Consider the following 13,290-nt stretch of genomic DNA (forward strand, 5'->3'; position numbering starts at 1 on the left):
GCCTACTTATACTATGCACTAAAAGTATGTACTCTTTTTGTGAAGAAAAAGTACATACTTTTGAGAATGTAGCAGAGTAGTAGGCAAGCTTTGGGACATACTACTTCGCCATAACTGCTTCTTTAACGGACGCTCTGTTGCTTAGTTACCTGAATCTAGTGTTGTCAAAAGTCCCGGTACTTCGGTACCAAGTCGGTACTAAAAAAATTAAAACGTTACGGTACCAGGTTTTCTTAAGTACCGGTGGTACCGACTATCCGGTCAACCCGGTTCTTGATACGCTATACAAAAGGTGCGCTCTCACGCACTACGCACTGCGCAGTTGCGCTCTATTCAGCGGTGCTGCTGATGCCGCGGCTCTGAATCCACTTGTTGACAAAGAAGAGCCAGGCTTGCTCCAAATATTTTGGATTTTGCGGCTGAACAAGGCGAACATCATAGATCATCAAAAAACTATTTGCAAAAGATGTCGTCTAGGTTCTCTCGAAAGGAGGAAACACATCAAACTTAAAACACCTCAAAGATCGACTCCGGGATCAAATGAAAGAGTTCAAGTAAGGTAAGTTTCATTTTAATTTCATATTTAGAGCATTATTGCATATTTTAATTTGAATGTCAGACTGAAATAAACATCACCGTTTGTGTAGTGAATCGTTAGCATAAGCGCGGCTAACGCTAATATGCTGGGCCTAGAATGAATTTGAAACAACGATCCTATAACTTTTGTTAGAGTAAAAAAAATAAGGACATGATGTATTTACTATTTTTTACACAAATGACATGTGTATCCAAAATATATGTGTTAGAGAATGTACAAATGTGTCGTTAACAATGTGTATGTCCTTAATATGAGTCTGTCAGAAAACATTCTAGGCTTATTCTTGACTGGATAAATATGAATGCAGTTTGGATTGAATAAAAGTACAATCAAATAAAACACGTTTTATCCCCGGTTTAGTTAGGTAATACTTTAAAATAAGATCAAATTCATGCATCATCTAACATAAACTTAAAGTAAGTGAAACATATTTTTACAACATTAATTCAAGTTTGTGAATGTTATTTAATACAAAAAGACATGATCATGTTTGTTCATGTTTAACAGATTAATATGATTTTATGCATTAGTAAATGTTGAAATTAGCCTAACCTCACTAAGAATAATTGCCATGTAATGTTAACTACTGTTTATTGTTAGGCAATGTTATCTAACAAATGAAAATTGTAAAGTGTTTTTAATACTGCAGTTTTCATCTGTGATAGACACTTGTCTTAATATATGTAATCTTATCTTAATTTATTATAACAGCTGTTTTTACTGAAAATTCATATTTTGCTGGTGTCAATTATCTAATGTTGCATCTGGTCAGACTTAGGCCATGGCTTTACTTAAGTATATTATATTTCTTTTTACAGTTGCAGATTAAGGAAGATCATGAAAGACCCCAGCGAACTCTAAAACAGACAACAGTACAGATGTTTTTCAGCAACAGCAGCAGAAATATGACAAAAAGTTTTGGGTGAAGCTTGTTTACATTTTTTATGCCTGTAATTTATTTAGATGTTATTTCATTACTAAAATGTTTACAAATACTTTTTTAACCTGTGAAAAAACTTTTAACAAAATTTTACATTAGTATAAAGAATGGCACTGTTTTTTGTACATTTTATTTTCTTTTTTAATAAAAAATAGTGTGTTGCTCAATTAATATGTTATTGTGTTTTGCTTTGGTACCGAAATTGGTACCGAGAACCGTGGATTTTCAATGGTATTGGTACCGAATACTGAAATTTTGGTACCGTGACAACACTACCTGAATCCTGTCACTGTTTAAACTGCCCTGTCAATCATCACAGTTAATATTTATATACATTTTGTTTCATTTATTTTCCTACCGTATTAGAGAGAAATGAAGAGGCACTTTCTTTCACGCCGAGAACTCTGCTCTTGTGTTTGCAAAATTATGCATTTAAACGTTAATGACCAACCCTATCATTAGAAAAGTTCATAATGTTGCTGCACATGAAATATAACACGGATAACATTAAATAAATGTATTTTTTATCAGGTTACACATTGATTATTTATCACTCAAACCCCTTTCTCTACCTGTCCGTTGGTCGCGCATATCCTCCATGTTTGTAGTTTTTTAACACTTTTATGCGTGTTTGTAGTTCTAATCGAATCCTCGTTCACCGCGCAATGTGTTGTGGGCAATATTAGCCGTTAGAGTGTGCATTGATCCGCACTTCGAATTCCGAAGTTAAGTAGTAGACAATCTGGGAATCTTTGGAATACTTTCTTAAACATACTACGATTTGGGACATACTAATTCTATTTTTGAATACTATTTAGGACGGATAGTATGCGAATTGGGACGCAGCAGAAGTCGTCATCTGATTAGTTGAATTTGACCGGATTTCCGGGAGACGCGGGTGTCGCGTTTATTTTCGGTCCGCCGGGAAACAAAGCGCAGACTGATTTACTCTGCGTTTTGCTAAAAGGTGCTTATGCAGACGCCATTGTTGTTATAAACATTTGCGACGTTCGCGAACAAATGACTGACTTACTGCTTGTTCTCCCTCTTCTTATTGAACTTTCAATGCTGGTTGTTTCAATGACTGACTTGTTGCAGGCCAGTCTGTTGTTGTGGGAGCATTTCCACGCCCTGAAATGTGACATTGAACGAAACGAACTGTGATTGGTTGTTTGACATGTCGGTCAAACGGCCTTATGGGCGGGCCTTGGCCAATGAAAGCTGCTATGAATTCCAGACCTTTAGCCTTCAGTCTGTAGGTCTGGCTACGCAAGACTACCTGGAACATAACATTTATTCCCGTGATCTGCCATTTTCGCTATTGTCCTTGCTTTGTTTTTTCACAATAGCTTACCCGCAGAACATCTGATGATTAGGCGATGCAAATGTTGGGGGCGTAACTATTAATGATCCTGAGACTATTACATCATAGTCTGTGTTATGTTGGAATTGGCCTATTTTTCAGTGGTCTTTTGCAAACACCAGATTTATATCAGGAGGAAACGATGGTGTTTGAGACTCACGGTATGTCATGTCCATTAACAGAACTGTTATTATTATTCAACTACACCAAGGTAAATACAATTTTGCATTCTATGGTACCTTTGAAGACTGGATTTGTGTTCCAGGGTCACAAATGAAAGAGACAGAGACCGTTCTAGTGTAAAACTGGGTAGTTTATTGCTTGTGTATGTTTGAATAAGAGAATCCTTCACAATCTTCAAACTGCACAAGCGCACATTCAGCCCTGCAGCGCATTTATAACTGTGTTTCCGTTCATCATGGCGGCAGAGCTATCATACAGAGTGTGAGCACACGCGAGAGAGAGAAACAGAGGCCCAGAGCCCAGTCTGACCACGAATAGAGGAATTTGAGGAAATCAAAGCGCTGGAAACAAATGGTGCAAAGAAAGAGAGAGAAAAAAGTCAGACAATACATTGTAAAATCACATAGCAATTGGTAATTACAGGGAATGCTATACTAACATTTTAAAGTTGATTACAGGATATACAGAAAGAAAATCATGAGACTGCACAGATTCTGAAGAGAGAGCAAACCAGACATCAGGTCATCCCTCTTTTTTTTTTAGATGATTTTTTTTTTTAATATTACACGTCCATCCACACGCTCGTTACTCTCAGACGTTGTCGTCTCTCAACAGAACTGTGTTTATCTCTGTGTGCGCACACTGGAATCCTTTTGTACTGAATAAATACAATAGAGACGTACAGAGGGATGCCCCCCGGCCCCGCTCTGATCGTTACGAGGACTCTGGGGCCGCCTGCACATTCGTCGTCTGCTGTAGGAGCTTCTCCGTCGCAACAGGCATCTCTGAAGGCTTGTCTTTGACCGCAGGGGTGGGCGTGGCATCCAGTATGAGTGCAGGAGTTTGCTCAGTCGCTAAAGAGATGGGCGGGATGTGGTCAGACGGTGCCAGGGAAGACTGCAGCGGGACGCCGGGCATGGTGGGAAGCGTGGAAGGGAGAACAGTGTGCATGGGCAGAGGAGAGATGCCAGGCAGGTTCAGAGGAGGGAGAGGAGGCAAACCTGCAGAGAGATCAGATCAACATTCAGAAGTCAAAGAACAGGGTTTCCGGAGGAGTTTTAAAATTAAATTTAAGGCTTATTAAGACCTTTTTAAAGGAACACTCCACTTTTTTTGGAAATAGGCTCATTCTCCAACTCCCCCCCGAGTTAATAAATTGAGTTTTACCGTTTTGAAATCCATTCAGCCGTTCTCCTGTTCTGGCGATATGACTTTTAGCATAGCTTAGCATAGATCATTGAATCCTATTAGACAAGGAAGTTTGCTGCCGTAATATGGCAGAAGCAGGCGGAGTATTATCAGAAATGAGTTCCCAGCTAGTTTAGCATTTGCACATGTGCTGCGTGGTATTACTGCTCCTGCTTCAGCCTTATTACGGCAGCAAACTTCCTTGACTATTACGCCGGAATGGAAGTGTAGTTCCTAATCTCATCAGCCTAGTACACGATATAACTACAAAAGAGTCAAGTTTTAAATAGGACAAATATGGAAACTCGTTGGTCATTTTTGAACGTGATGCTATTGGTCTAATAGGATTCAATGATCTATGCTAAGCTATGCTAAAAGTGATATCGCCAGAACAGGAGAACGGCTGAATGTATTTCAAAACGGTAAAACTCAACTTATTAACTCGGGGGGAGTTGAGAATGAGCCCATTTCCAAAAAAAGTGGAGTGTTCCTTTAAAAGGATTACACCACTTCCAAAATAAACATTTCCTGATAATTTACTCACCCCCATGTCATCCAACATGTTCACATCTTTCAATCTTCAGTCACAAAGAAGTTACGTTTTTTTTTTTTTTTTTGAGGAAAACATTCCAGGATTTCTCTCCATATAGTGGATTTCAATGGTGCTCAAAGGATTGAAGGTTAAAATGCCATTTCAATGCAGCTTCAAATGGCTCTACACAATCCCAGACAAGGAGTAAGGTTCTTATCTAGCAAAATGATTGGTTATTTTCTTAAAATAAATAAATAAAAATCTTCTGCTGTGCAAATACATCTTTACATTTTAACAAAGTGTAAAATTGCAGTTTCTATGCTTTTCGTTTAATTGGAATCTCTGTATGTCAGTACTACCATCTTAAAAGTAGGTGTGTGAATCTTCACATTTTTCTTAATTATGATTTTCATTATAACTAAACATCACGATTCGTCAAATTATCAGTTTTCAATATTACTGCACGACTACATTGTCAAATTTACTTTGTGCAAAATGTTTTTTTTTATTATATAAGCAGACTACTTCTTTAAAACAATTACTTATATAAAATAAGTGTTCTTTAAGTTAAGAATATTTACAGACAATAGTTATTGTTTTTTCTTTTTTCCTCAGCATCATTGCTGTTTGATTATTACTGATGAGATCACAGTGGCAGCTTTAACACGCTGCATTCAAACTAATGCACAGGTCTATTTCGATATATCAGATGTTTTGTCCTGCCCTGAAAACATAACTGTGTGTACATCAATTTTGTATAAAAGTATTCTAAAATGCAAGTGCATTTAAGCGCATCCGCAATCGAGCTTTAGGATGAACAAACACAAAGTCTGTCAGTGCGCGAGTTTCGTGCATCTAATAGTACTGCAGATCAAACGGCAGAAATGAAAGTATATCTAAAGTAAAACACGACGGGTGGAAGCACACACTGTCAAGCAATGCACACGTGTGAAGCCCGAAGCCCACTTCGTCTCTAGAGCGCCATATGCAAAAAAAACAAAAACAAGCTTAGACTCTATTCAGTATTGCTGGAGAGAGAAACGTGATGCATCAGAAAATCTATTTTTTCTTCCACCCCAAGTGTTTACAAAGTGAACGTAAAAGGAGCTATGACAAGGAGGATCGTACACCCTTCACAAAAAAAAAAAAAAAGAAAAAAAAGTAAAACAACAGGGTAATTTTGAAGTTAGAGGAGAAAATGAGATGGGAGCTTTTTGACATACCCTAAAAGACATGCATTTGTGGTTAAAAAGTGTATAAATATTAATTTTAAGAAAATGACTGATCAATTCACTAGATAAGACCCTTATTCCTCAGCTGGAATGGTGTACTGTACAGCCCTTTGAAGCTGCATTTATACTACATGTTTAACCTTCAATCCGTTGAGAACCATTGAAGTCCACTATATAGACAAAAATCCTGAAATGTTTTCTGCAAAAAAAAAAAATTATTTCTTTGTGTTTGAAGAAAGACAGTAAATTATCAGGACATTTATTTACTGTTTAAGGAAAAAAAAAAAAAAGAGATTTGCTAAACCGGTCCGAAACCCTAATCTGAAACAAATTATTTAGCGTACGCACCAAAAATGCCCGAACTGAATCAAATGATTTGCAATCCGTGCTCTGAAGTTCCGGTCTAAAACAAAAGATTTGAACTCCAAAGTTCCAATCTAAATCAAATGATTTGCAATCTACGCTTCGAAGTCCCAATCTGAATAATGATTTGCAAACCGTAATTTCACATCAGGAACAGGTACTGGTTTAACTGATTTGGAGTTTCGAAAAGCTCAGTTTCACCCATCACTACATGCTTTTTAAAATCATTACCAGTGATGCTGAAATTCTAAAATGAATGGCTCTTTTACTTTGATCTGGCTTTTGCTAGTGAATTGCTTGGATTGAATGATCGAAGTCATGAGTTTGAATCAATTGGAAACTCTTCCAACGTAAATGACTCAATTGATTTAGTTCATCTGTCCGTCTTTTCAGATCTTCAGCCATGTTTACACAACATTGTCAGTACTACTACTGGCTTTGCTTGCTAGTTTTGTGACATTACCTAAAATAAGCGAAAAAGGTTTGATTTTTTTTTAATTGCGTGAATTTTGCATGGAAATGTGTGTGCTCACTAAAAAAATTAAACACTTATTTCATAGAACATTGTCTTTGTAATATTTCACGTAATTTTCAAATAGATCTTCAGAAATATTGCTATTTTCGCATTTTTTAGGCATTTTAGACATTTCAAAAAGCACCTTTTAGCACCTTGTACAAAAACTGTTAAAGAGACAGTTCACCTACAAATGAAAAAGCTCAAATTTTTTGGGTAAACTATCCCTTTAAGACTGAAGGTCTAAGTGGTCAAAATAAGCTGTAATATAGTTTTGGTGTGTGTACCTGCTGTTGTGGGAGGTAACCCAGTGATTCCAGCTAACGATACAGCGCTAAGGTCTGGTAACGGTAGATTAAGGTTAGGAAGGTTAGGGAGGTTAGGCAGGTTTGGCAGGGGAGGGAGGCCAGACGGTAAGGACATCAAACCTGAAAGCACATGAAACTGAATATAACACCTGCAGTGGCAAGATATTTCTCTTTTAGCTTTCATTCATTTAACAAAAACAGATTGGTGCATGTTTTTTTTTTTACCTGGTATGGTGGTGGAGGGGTTGACAATGGGAAGGGGACCCAGACCCGGGGTCACCTGAGTGGGCAACAGTGGGACTGTGGGAACACCTGCCACAAATAACAACAATTTTGAATTTTGCTCTAACTATATTCCATTACATTAGTAATAGGTGACCCTGGACCATAAAAGCAGTCACAAGTAGTCAAAAACACATTGTATGGGTCAAAATTATCGATTTTTCTTTTTATGCCAAAAACCATTAGGATATTAACCCTTGTGTGTTAATTTAAAAAAGTTAAACATAAGTTCATAGAGGACAAAAATGTCTGTCAAAAAAACTAAATTGGAATCTTGGAAGTACAGACTTAAGTTTAATCTAATTTTAAAGAACCTTATCAGATTATTGTTGAAGTGACAAATGTTGTAAAAAAAATCTAAACTAAAAAAAGAGGTTTAAGTTAAGTTATACTAAGTCTATATTAAATACATATTTTATGAAACATTTTGAGCTCAAAAATTGATAGAAATATCAAAGCCATGAATTTTAAGTTGTGTTCCAAATTTGAGGTTGATATCTAAAAAAAAATTTTGTTTGGATGCACTACCAAACTTTTCCCATTAGATTCCAGCAAAGCTCCGCTGTCATACACAGCAGTGGGATTTATGATTCGCAGTACAGTATAATTTCTCGTTCTCAAACATTACAGATGCACACACACACTAACACACAACATTTTTATTTGGGACACACATACAAAGCACACTCTGACATCCATGCCAACATACCCACACAATTATAGCTGTATAATTTATCCACTTGACTCTAATAGACTATAATATGCATAAGCAGAATGCAGGAATATAACGAGTATTTGAGTGACTAAAATTGTAATTTTAAAGCCTTGCCAACAGAATGAAAGCCTATTAACAAATACTGCATTATTTTATAGTTAAACGGCCCTGGGATTAAAAATGGCAGTTTTAATGGGTTTCAATGAGGACATTTTTGTCCTCACGAGAGGAACAATTTTTTGTACCTAGTGTAAAATAGATTTATTAAAGGAAAGGATGGTGCAATATTAAAATTCCAATAAAATACACACCTGTACTAAAATGTATGCAGTTGCCATTAACACAGGCAAAATGATTAAAAAAAATAAAAAAGACAAAAATGTCCATAAGGTCGCACAAGGGTTAAGTAAAGATCATGTTCCATGAAGATATTTTGTACATTTCATACCATTAATATATCAAAACTTAATTTTTGATTAGTACTATGCATTAATAAGAACTTCATTTGGACAACTTTAAATGTGATTTTCTCAATATTTGGATTTTTTTGCACCTTCAGATTTCATATTTTCAAATAGTTGTATCTTGGCCAAATATTGTCCTATCCTAACAAACCATACATCAATGGTAGGCTTATATATCTAAGTCTAAATTTGAAAAAATTGACCCTCATGACTGGTTTTGTGGTCCAGGCTCACATATTATGAATTATGCACAATGTATGAAACATATGATATACAAAATAAAGGTAGAAACAATTATACCTGTGTGGAGCTCGCTGGGTATTGAGGGCGGGGCAGAGCTGAGTGACAGGCCGGACAAACTGTCCTCAAGCCCAGTGGGAAGAGGCTGTGACACAGGGGTTGGAGTTACTGCAGACAGCTGAACCTAAACAAAACATTACAGAAGTCAAACATCTGACCAAATCTATTAGAATATACCGTGGGAAATGCATGCTAACCTCTGTGAAGCCATCCTTCAATGGGCTGGCGGGCTCACTGGGGGTGTGTCCTGGGAAGCTGAATTTCTTGCCCTCTTCAAAAGGCCGAGTAGGGATTCTGTGCAGGTAACCGTAGCCGATACCGCAGCCAAGACTGATAGGAAGAAATATAATCATGTCGCACATGTGCACAGAGGAAGGAAACAGAAAGCGAGAGAGTTTCACACGCACCTGCCCTCTCCACCCCAGGCACTGTTGGGCGTAATGACCACTTCTCTGCAGTTGTCAGTGTCAGTGTTGTAGACGTAGAGTTTCAGGCCCTTGCCGTCATGGGTTTCTATCAACGAGAATAAGTCCTCTGACTGGAGAAAGAGAACAATACACAGAAAATGAAAAGTCAGAGTTTTCTGTCATTTGAAGAAGCAGTTATTTGCCACTAAAATTTTTGTAGCAATAGCCAAAATTACATTGCATGGGTCAAAATGATTTATTATCAATGAAGATATTTCGTAAATGTCCTACTTAAATATATCAACACTTAATTTTGAGTAGTAATATGCATCGCTAAGAACTATAACTTCAAAGGTGATTTCCTCAATATTTTAATTTTTTGCACACTCTAGATTTTCAAATAGTTGTATCTCTGCCAAATATTGTCATATCCTAACAAACCATACATCGACAAAAAGCTTATTTATTCAGCTTTTTTATTTTATTAGTTTAAAAATACTATTATAGTAATTACTCATTTTGAATTCGCATTTTTCTTAATTTCAGGTTTTATTAATTTTTAAGTTAATTTTAAATGTGCTTTTGTCAATTGCAGAGAGTGTATATTCCTTTTTATGAATAAATATTTCTATTTAGCATTTTTTTTTATTTGAGTTCAGTTTTAGTCATTTTAAACTTATTTTAAACTTATTTCAGTTAGTTAATAATTTTAGTCATTTTTTACTTATTCCAGTTAGTTATCAGGACATAAAAAAAAACATTTTAGTTAATTTAATTGTAGTTAATAACTACTGTTATTTTTTAGCAAAACTACAAAGCGATTATTTTTGCACTGTGTGCTATTGTTTTCCAGAAAATGTAATGCTCATTCATTTTTGATTTTATTTTTAAATTTCAAGTTAATTTTTAAGTTAACATTATAGCTGTAAAATTCATATCTTATTTTCTTTCTTCCTTTTTATTAAGGTGCATTATGTAAGGTAAACATAATTTATGAAAAACATATGTATCTAGCAAATATAAAAATACACTTTTTGCATTATATTTTGATAATGACCACAGCAATTTTGTGGGCGGTCTGAAGATCCAATGTTTGTTTAGAACATAAATTTAATCTATATTTGAATTGCAGAGAGTCGCATTCTTTGCCGATTTATCCAAATCCAAAAAACTCCATGTAACAACTAGAGTCTGCAATTCTAGTACATTTCCATTTGTCTGAACGCAATGACCAAGATGTCTGAATAAAGTTGAAGATGTGTGTAAAAGAAACAAACCTCATTCATGACTGTGTCTGCTCCGATGATGTAATCCGTGTGTGGTCTTAAACCTGCTAATGCTGCTGGGGAATTTGGCTCCACTTCCTACAAAAAGGTAAATTATGCACGAAAAAACTCATCCGAGGCTTGCATTTCATCTTCGTACATGTTCGAAAAGGGCGTGTTCTTATAAAACAGACATTACACTGAATTATGACTAATTGGCCAAAAGCTGCTAATCAAAATGAGATCAAAGCAGACATGGTATTTTCATCCAACCCCACCCAGACAAAATATGCAGTGTAAATAAAGTCACGCCAGCAGCTTTCTCCGACGGCATTCACCACTCCTTCATTTACTCACCAAAACATGCCAGACATTCTCATTCGCTCCCTCAAAGCTGCAAAAGCGAATGCTGACACCCAGAAGACCCTGGCCACCCCACATGTTGCTGGGAGTAACGGTGGCTTCCCGCAGCTCCAGGGTTTTGCTGCTGTACACCAGCATCTTCACCGGTTTTTCAACACTAGCCTTCAGTATGTCTTTCAACGTGTCGTTATCCTTGTTCTTAGAAAACAAATCAAAGTGGAAACAATTTTTTTCTTTATCACTATACACATGATCTTCGGCATTGTTCTATACATTTTTTTTGAAAGTATGTGTGGTTCAGGAAAACATATATCAGGTTTTACAACGGCTTCAAATGTGGTTCATCCAGATTGTAGAGTCAGAACTGTCAGTGTTTAGAGTGTCTAAAGCATTGAAGCTAACACCTGTTCATATAAAGTAAATCAAGCTTGTTTCTTGACTCAATGCAACAAACCTACCAGTCTGGTGTTGTTGATGGACACAATGAAGTCAAAGAACGGTTCAAGACCTGCTCTATGACCGGGAGAATTCTCCTGCACCTGCAGAACACAGAAAACACTCCATTCAACATTCAAATGGGACCAGCAATTGACCCATTACAACCAAAAACAACATCAAAATCCTTTAGCAAAACTATATACAGCCATTTATCATACCTTACCAGTCGAAAGTTTTTGAACAGCAAGATTTTTTGTTTTTAAAGAACTGTCTTCTAAAACCATCAATATTGTATATATTTTTACTATTTAAAACACCTGCATTCTATTTGAATATATTTTCAAATGTAATTTATTCCTGTGATCAAAGCTTAATTTTCAGAATCATTTCTCCAGTTTTCAGTGTCACATGATCCTTCTGAAATCATTCTGATATGCTGATTTGCTGCTCAAGAAACATTTATTATTATTATCAATATTTAAAACAGCTGAGTACATTTTTTTCAGGATTCTTTGATGAAAAGAAAGATCCAAAAAGCTGAATTTATCTGCTGCTATACCATCCAAAAGCTTGGAGTAAATATATATATTTATGCTTTGTTTGTTTTGGGAAAGAAATTAATCAAAAGCATCAAAAGTGGTGATAAAAACATTTAAAATGTTCCAAAAGCGCTCTATTTCAGATAAATGCTCTTATTCTGAACGTCCTATTCATCAATGAAACCTGAAAAAAAAAATCTACTTAGCCGTTTTCAACATAATAATAATGATGTTTTTGACCAGAAAATCAGAATATTACAATGGTGCTAAAAAAATCAGCTTTGAAATCACAGGAATGCATCACATTTTAAAATATAGCCACATAGGAAACATCCATTTTAAATAACATATTTCAAAAATTTTACTGTTTTTCCTGTACTTTGGATGAAATAAATGCAGGCTTGGTGAGCAAAAGAGACTCCTTTAAAAACATTAAAAATCTTTTGACAGGTAGTGTAGATCATGAAATAGTAACATTTGTAACAAGAAAATGCAAAGCAGCACCTCTCTATTAGATCAAATTGAGATCTATTAAATTCTTGACTGAGATGTCAACCTTTATTATGAGCAATCATGCACATATATATACACGTTACCCAATTATTTAAAAAAAAGATGTGTATGAACAGCACGTCATTTCCTACATGTTTCACATTAGCGAACTGCTTTATGTTGGGTAAAATCGAGTTATGACAGATTAAAACTAAACATTTAAACAGTACAGCATCATGACATGCAGTGAGCTTCTTCATCAGCCCATCCAACAACAATTACAAAAATAAACACACATTGTACAGTACTATAAATGAAGATGTGATCTTTAAAGGACTTCAGTCTTTGCGTGGCAAACGCTTGAAAACTCCCTTGCATTGTATTTACATTCAACAGCAGAGATTTCAATGTAGCCACGTTAGCGTTTAGCCACGGTTAACAGGCCGCACTGACATCCCCGGCCTCGATTTGAACTTTGCGCCGCTAGAGATAGACGACGTACCGCATGAGTGAAAGAGAAAGCGGACGCATCTCCGAAAACACACTCACTCTGAGAACGTGATAGCCCTCCGAGCCACCGCCGGGAATTTCTACGCTCTGTGATCCCCCCATGATCCCCGCTCGGTGTCACCGGTGAGAATATTATCCGTTTTTTTTCTCCCAGCAGCCGGTTTCGTGAACAGACACGTCGGATTCTCTCAGGGGTGCGCTCGACGGCGGTGAATGACGTGGCAGTGCGAGAAGGAGGGCTCTGGTGCTTATGTGGCGCACAGGTGAGACTGCAGTGAAGGTTTTGCCATGTTA

At 36.4% G+C, this 13,290-nt stretch overlaps 1 protein-coding gene across 1 annotated transcript; it reads right to left on the reverse strand.

Annotated features, from left to right (window-relative positions):
• Positions 1 to 3,193: 3,193 nt before the first annotated feature.
• gorasp2 (golgi reassembly stacking protein 2) lies at positions 3,194 to 13,219 on the reverse strand. Its single transcript, XM_073851789.1, has 10 exons — positions 13,036 to 13,219; positions 11,476 to 11,556; positions 11,012 to 11,215; positions 10,667 to 10,753; positions 9,390 to 9,520; positions 9,180 to 9,312; positions 8,983 to 9,106; positions 7,447 to 7,533; positions 7,201 to 7,341; positions 3,194 to 4,085 (listed from the first exon to the last, which is right to left on the reverse strand). The coding sequence occupies exons 1-10, from the start codon at positions 13,096 to 13,098 to the stop codon at positions 3,799 to 3,801; spliced, it is 1,338 nt and encodes a 445-aa protein (XP_073707890.1). The 5' UTR covers positions 13,099 to 13,219; the 3' UTR covers positions 3,194 to 3,798.
• Between the last annotated feature and the right edge of the window lie 71 nt (positions 13,220 to 13,290).

The sequence above is a fragment of the Garra rufa genome, chromosome 12, assembly GCF_049309525.1.
Source record: "Garra rufa chromosome 12, GarRuf1.0, whole genome shotgun sequence".
Lineage (NCBI taxonomy): Eukaryota > Metazoa > Chordata > Actinopteri > Cypriniformes > Cyprinidae > Garra > Garra rufa.